Source organism: Rosa rugosa, chromosome 5 (assembly GCF_958449725.1).
Source record: "Rosa rugosa chromosome 5, drRosRugo1.1, whole genome shotgun sequence".
In the NCBI taxonomy this organism is placed as follows: Eukaryota; Viridiplantae; Streptophyta; class Magnoliopsida; order Rosales; family Rosaceae; genus Rosa; species Rosa rugosa.
The window spans coordinates 9,560,403-9,567,426 of NC_084824.1; the positions used below are offsets into that span (position 1 = coordinate 9,560,403).

General features: G+C 39.8%; 1 protein-coding gene across 2 annotated transcripts; it reads right to left on the reverse strand.

Moving 5' to 3' along the window:
- Nucleotides 1–1,419: 1,419 nt before the first annotated feature.
- Nucleotides 1,420–6,652, reverse strand: LOC133707991 (putative multidrug resistance protein). 2 transcript variants are annotated; one of them, XM_062133444.1, is made up of 8 exons: nucleotides 6,533–6,652; nucleotides 6,239–6,428; nucleotides 6,060–6,114; nucleotides 5,668–5,852; nucleotides 5,120–5,577; nucleotides 4,466–5,006; nucleotides 2,360–4,353; nucleotides 1,420–2,257 (listed from the first exon to the last, which is right to left on the reverse strand). In XM_062133444.1, the coding sequence occupies exons 2-8, from the start codon at nucleotides 6,419–6,421 to the stop codon at nucleotides 1,882–1,884; spliced, it is 3,792 nt and encodes a 1,263-aa protein (XP_061989428.1). In that variant the 5' UTR covers nucleotides 6,422–6,428; nucleotides 6,533–6,652; the 3' UTR covers nucleotides 1,420–1,881. The 2 variants fall into 2 exon arrangements, with proteins under 2 accessions (XP_061989428.1, XP_061989429.1); XM_062133445.1 differs by having other exon boundaries at nucleotides 6,239–6,452; nucleotides 6,533–6,612.
- Nucleotides 6,653–7,024: the final 372 nt, after the last annotated feature.

Consider the following 7,024-nt stretch of genomic DNA (forward strand, 5'->3'; position numbering starts at 1 on the left):
TTATGCCCCGCGAAGTTAGTTCCATGCATTAGTATTTCTGTTGCATAGGCAACTTTGTTATTCCGTTAGTAATACGAGCCATACCTTTAACTCAAGAACAAAAACAAAAATTCTAATTTGAGTTGGGGGGTGACAAAACTGTAACCCTTACCCTAAGGCCATGTTTGGTTGGTGGAAAGGAAAGGAAACATTTTCCTTTCCTTTGGGAAAGTGATTCCTTAGGGGGGGAGGAACCAATTTCCTCTACTTTTTCCTTTCCTTTGGGAACCACTTTCCCTTCCTTGGCTGTCCCAAACGCAGGAAAGGAAAGTGTTTCCTTTCCCAATGCCCAGATTCCACCAACCAAACATGGCCTAAATTTAAACTAGATCCTAAACTCTACACCCACCATACACCCACCATAGACACTAAACCGTACATCCCAGGTCTCCAACCCCTAACCCGAAAAGCGCAAAATGCTAAACCTCTAAATTATCTGAATACCACAAAGCCCACACCAGACACCCAATTCTTAATACACAAAACAAACTAACCTAAAAACAGATACATGTGAAACATGAAGAATTAGTTTGTAAGGTTTCCAAGGTATGGTTTTGATTCTAGATGGAAGTACTCTCTGATCTTGTTTCCTCTCCCTTTCCTTTTCCTTGCCCTATGTGCACCAAACTGATATTCATAACTTTCCAGGGGTAGTGTCATCTTTCACACTTGTGCAACCACGGAATATTGGACCTTGCTCAGCCTGCCAATTGACACTAGTAAGCTCCGCCATTGATCAATTAAATTTCTTATGCTTTCAAACTCCATGCAAGAATTACAACTAGCTAGCTTTGTGCAGTGCCTTCAGACCAAAAGAAACAAGTCAAACAACCAATATTCTTCATATTCTAATTCAACTCATGTCTCTGAGGCCTCACTTTTTAGTATGTAGCAGGCCTTTGCTTAACAAAAGCTATTTGATCTGTTTAAAATAGAGGATTTCTTTCAAGTGAGGCCCAAGGTGATTGAGGTCTCGTAAAATCACCAACAATAACCCAAAATAATAAAGGGCGTTGCTAAATGAACTAGGCAAATATCTAGAGACATCTTCCCTCTCTCTCTCTTTCTCTCTCACACCACCTCTCCAAATAAAACATGATGTCATGATTCTTTATAACCCTGCTATAGACTATGATCAACCTCTTTGGTAATGATCCAGTCCAGGAAATTTTCTTTAGCAAACCGTGCAGTGACTGCAATCCATTAGTTGTTTTTAAAAGATGTATTTGGTTCACACATTTGTTTTTTTTTTTCTTCGTTCCTTTTTAATTTCTCTTATGAGTTTTGTTCAAACTCAATGCAACAATTACAACTAACTTTCAATCTTTGTGTAGTGCCTTCAGACCAAAAAAGCAATCAACAATTATGGATCAACTGATAGATGTGCATATGGCTTGGAAACAAGTCGATATATAGTAAAGAGTCCACTAGCCAACCACAGCATAAGGAAGATAGTGCCGATACTCAAAACATGTGCAAGTTGTTTTGGCAACACATATATTAGTCAATACGATAGTGCTATTATGTTATATAGCTCTTCTGTTGTCTGACTTGCAAGCTTAATGAAATAGTCATTCATGGCTCAGATGTAAACAATTGAGGATGAAATTGAAGTCTTCTATACCGAATCACATTTTGGTTTTCTGGTATGTGTTAGATGTGAGTGGCTTTGTGACAAAATGAAACGACTTCCTTTGTTTCCCCAAAATTTGTTTGATGAACCTGCTCTTTTTGTTAAATATAATCATGGATTCTTGGAAATAATTTGACAGTGATATCAATTGTCAAGGATCCATCTTGTTGAACTTGACCACTATGAACAAACTACCTATTCTAAATTGTTCATGCTGAGATTGCTTGATTGCTTTGTAGTTTTATCAAAGAGTAGTAGGCACCACCACTTCCAATTGAAACCAGTTCAGAGTGTGATCCTTGTTCTGCTACTTTCCCATTCATTATCACCGCTATGGAGTCTGATTTTTGTATTGTGGACAACCTGTGAGCTACCACTACACATGTTCTGCCAACCGTCATCTTCTCCAGTGCTTCTTGGACTAGATTCTCTGACACGCTATCAAGGGCACTGGTTGCTTCATCCAAGAGAAGGATACTTGGGTTCTTTAGTATGGCTCGGGCAAGTGCTATTCTCTGCTTCTGGCCACCTGATAGCTGAACTCCTCTTTCTCCACAATAAGTGTCATATCCATTTTCCATGGAGCTGCAAGATTACAAATGATGTGTTTCCATAAGACCAAAAGCTATATGTTGAGTGTATAAGTTGCAATATGGAGAAAGAAAGAAGTTAAAATTGTATCCACACCTTATAAACTCATGAGCATTGGCTTGTTTTGCAGCCTTCCTTACTTCAGCCACTGTTGCATTTTCTTTACCATATACAATGTTTTCTTGGATTGTGCCACCAAATAGAGTAGGCTCTTGGCTTACCAAAGCAATCTGTGACCTCAAGTTCTTCAAGTTATACTGCTTGATGTCACATCCATCTATGAATACGGATCCATTTAGTGGATCGTAAAATCTTTCAATCAAGCCAATGACAGTGGATTTGCCTGAACCACTCTGTCCCACTAGTGCCATTGTGTTTCCAGCTTTAATCTTGAGATTCAAGCCTTTAAATATCATCTGGTCAGGCCTGACTGGGTATGAGAATACCACATTTTTCAGCTCTATGTAACCCTTGAAAGTCTTTTTAGCCCCTTTAAGCTCCTCAGAAGAAATCTCACTTTCTCTGTCTAGAATAGCAAATATTGAGGTGATGGCTTTCCCACTTCTTGCAAGATCAGAAGTCATGCTTCCTGCATCTGCAATGTTCTTACCAGTGCTCATTAGGATGAAGAAAACTTGAAATAGGTGCGTTGATGATATTAAGTTCTGATTCATAAGCCTCCCTCCATACCAATATGTCAAAGCTATAGCAGCTGTGGTCAGAAATTGAGAGCTGAACAAACCAAAACCCGCAACCCATGACTGTTTGATGTTCTCGTTCCTCGGGCCTTGCATAGCATCTCGAAAGAGTTTTAATATCCTTGTCTGTGAGGAAAATGCAGTGATTGTCCTGTGGTTGAAAGTAGCTTCACTTGCAAGTTGACTACCTACAGCCTGTGATTTCTGTGCTTTTCTCGACATACTCTTCATTAGAACACTCCTATAATAGAAGCTTCCAATGAGCAAAGGCTGTATTGCAATCATGACAATGGCTATCCTCCATGTGACCATTAATCCGAGTATATAAGCTATGGTGGCACTGAAGAAAACCTGAACCAACAATGAGATACGGTCTGCAGTAAGGGATCTAACAATGTTGGCTTCAGTGGTTAGCCGGGCACAGATGGCAGCACTTGTGTTCTCATCTTGATCAAACCACCCTATCTCAAAGGTAAGAAGTTTTTCTAGCAATTTTGTTCGAACTCTTTCAGATAATCTCTCTCCCATGACTGCAAAGTTGTAATGCTGGAGGAGATTAGCAAAGAAGCTGAAAACTGCTAAGCCTAAGAAGATGTAGCAGTAGAATCTGGTCTGTGATCTGATGGTGGAATCGTCTGATCCATAGTAAATTGACACTACTGTTCCTAAGCAGTAGGCATGAATTGGCTGAAGAGTTCCAAAGCCAGCAGCACCTAGACACCCCAGTGTTGCTTGCTTCCACTCTGGTGCATTCATTTGAAACAAACGCCACTGAGATGAGGAAGTTTTAGAGATTTCTTTTGACCATTCATTGTCAAAGTCATCATACTGGGGAGTTTGGATGGAGTTCGCTATACTAATGGAAAATATTGGGGTGACTGCATATGCTGGGGTCAGTGGGCTGTTTTGCCAGCTTGAGTGAACACTCTTTGTTGTGTGCCAACTTGACCTCCCACTTAGTGGTCCTGGGCTATTTTGCCAGCTTGACCCCAAACGCCTTGCTGTCTGTGGAGTTTGAGGTTGCTCCATTCTGTTGGGGTTACTATTTTGCATGGCTTGTTTATGTAATTGCAGCATTTTTTTGTAAGCTCCAGCTTCTCCATTTCTCATGTTGACCAACTCGTCATGGGATCCCTTCTCAACCACTCTCCCTGATTGAAGAACCACTATTGTATCAGCCTTACGTATTGTGCTGAGGCGGTGAGCTATGACAATGGTTGTTCTTCCTTGCGATGCTTGGTCTAAGGCTTCTTGTACAATAGTTTCAGACTGAGCATCCAAAGCACTTGTTGCTTCATCAAGCAAAAGAATTTTCGGGTCTCTGATTATTGCTCTTGCTATGGAAATCCTTTGCTTTTGCCCTCCAGACAATTGAACTCCAAATTGCCCAACCTGAAGAAGAAGGTAAAACAGTTTCCCGGTTTAGTAAGGAATAGTACTAGTTCACTGCTAATTTAGCAAGGAATATGCTTGAAATATGGAACTAGTTAGAATATGGGCATACTTGAGTGTGATATCCTGCAGGTAGTTTAACAATGAAGTCATGTGCATTTGCAGCCTTAGCTGCACTTGTCACATCTTCCATAGAAGCTCCTTCCTTCCCAAATAAAATATTCTCTATTATGGATGTTGCAAAGAGAATCGGTTCTTGATTAACCAGCCCCATCTGGGACCTCAACCAGTGCAGCTGAAACTTCTTTAATTTGTGTCCATCAAGGAGAATTTCCCCTTTTACTGGATCATAAAATCTTTCAAGCAAAGAAATGATTGTTGACTTTCCAGAGCCACTGCTTCCAACAAGACCCAGCATCTTACCAGCTTGAACCTTAAGGCTGAGTCCTTGAAGAATTGGGGTATCAGGTCTTGACGGGTAGAAGAAGTCAACCTTTCTGAACTCAATATCTCCTTTCACATATGGTAAAACTTTTCCCCTTTCATCTTCAGAGTCAATAACCGGAACGCGATCAATCATCTCAGATATTCGGGTAGCAGCAGTACTTGCCTGAGTGATGAAGGAGAGATTTGGAAGTGCATTCATAATGGCCCTGTAAAATATAAACTAAAGCTGTGAGTCGAGATGAACAAAGGAAAAAAACGAAATGCCTAGAAAAATATCTGTGATTGCATTTGGAAATGAGAATAAAGTAAAGTGACTTACAATCCTCCCAGAATTACACAGATTCCAGAAACAAAAACGAGGCCACCCTTTTCACCTCTCTCAATAACAAGTTTGCTTCCAACCCAAGCCTGAAAAGCCCAAGCAGCATAGATCATTCCCATGCTCCCTATTAGTAATCCCTTTGTGAATCCTTGCTTTATGCCAAGCTGTGTAACTTTCTCAAGAGCAATGCTGAACTTCTTCAGTGTTTGACGCTCCCCAACATAAGAATAGACTGTGCGGATTGAAGAGATTGCTTGTTCTGCAATCCCTCCAGCAACTCCATATGCACCATTTATCTTAACTCCTAAGTCTTGCATTACCTTCCCAAATCCCAATCCGGGGATGATAAACATGACCGAGAATGGAAGAGCAGCCAGTGCCAATCTCCAAGAAAGCACAAAGGCAACAGGAAAGCAGAACAGAAATGATGAGAGGTGAGCCAGGCAATTTGGTAGCTACAAGAAAGAGAGTTTGAGGTAAGAACATAAGATTATAGCAACTAAAAAAAAGAAGAAGAAGCATGCAAGTGATAGACAGTTCTAAACCTTCTCAGCTATTGTGTCTTGGATAAAATGAGCATCAGAAGAGATTGTGGAAATGACTTGGAAGGTCATGGAAGAATTTGCTTGACTGTCAAAGAACGCAACGTCTTGCCTAAGGACTGATTTTAAGTATTCCATTCTCATTCTGGATGTCTGTCTCTCAGCAGTTCTGGTCCAACAAAACCCTTCTGCAAATTTTGAATATTGTCAGCAAAATATTCAAGCACGTACATCTCCAGTATGTAATTGTTTCATTCGACTTATCAAGTTATTCGTGTTCAAGAATTAACTAATTAATGTTTTCATAGGCAAACACTTGCCCACACATACCAACATGACTTGGGACTAAACTTTAAAACCCTTAGCCTAACGTGTATAGAGCAGAAGTACAATACCAATGAAAGCAGATATTCCAACTCCAATTGCTACACTGAGCAGCTTGAGTGAGTACTGTAATAAAGAAAATGCAAGCGTTAAAACTTCTTAGCCATATATCTGCTGAAAATACTAATGACCAGAACTATACTAACAGAAACTTGAAAGATATAATTGAAGAAGTCCATCGATCAATTACCTCGTCGACAATGTCGTTAGAGAAAGTAAGAGTTGCAGCTCCATACTCATTGATGACGCGGCTGAGCACAAACATTGTAAGAGGTGTCATCAACCCATCTCCAATGCTACCCAAAGTTCCAAACACCATCAGTAACTTGTCAACACCATCTGCATACCTGAACAACCCACCTTTCTTCCCCATCTCTAACCTACATATGCATGCAACAAAGTTTCTAAAAATGTCAAAAGCCTACTCCTTAAGTTCTTTTGGCATTGATTCAGTGCAATTAACAATGGTTGGAGATGAGATTACTTGTTAAAGACAGTTTGCTTTTCGTCGATTTTCTGACATATTCAAGATGCCAAATGGTTATATAGTCAATGCAGGTTTTAGAATAACTGATCAGTAAGCCGGCATCTTGTTTGATTGCTTGAGACTTGTCGAAGTGTTGGTTTCAATAATACCAGCAAGCTTTTCTAATCTATTTTTGTCTTTCCTTTTGCCACTTTGCAACACCAGGAAGTGTATAAAAACAAAATTTTCTTGTCTGATCTATTTAATTCTTTGTAGTACTCCATAAAACTGATATAAGCACTGACATGATCAAGGTTTATTTAACCGGCCGAGCAGAATATTCTACTTAATCAGGATGACATGGTTTAGGCAACGGAGGAAAATACACGTTAGTAGATATTATTTATTTTTAGGATTAAATTCTGTTTAGTCCCTGTACTATGACCATTTTTTCATTTCAGTCCCTGATATTCTCAATTAATCTGAAAAGTCTCTAACGTTAAAATTTCC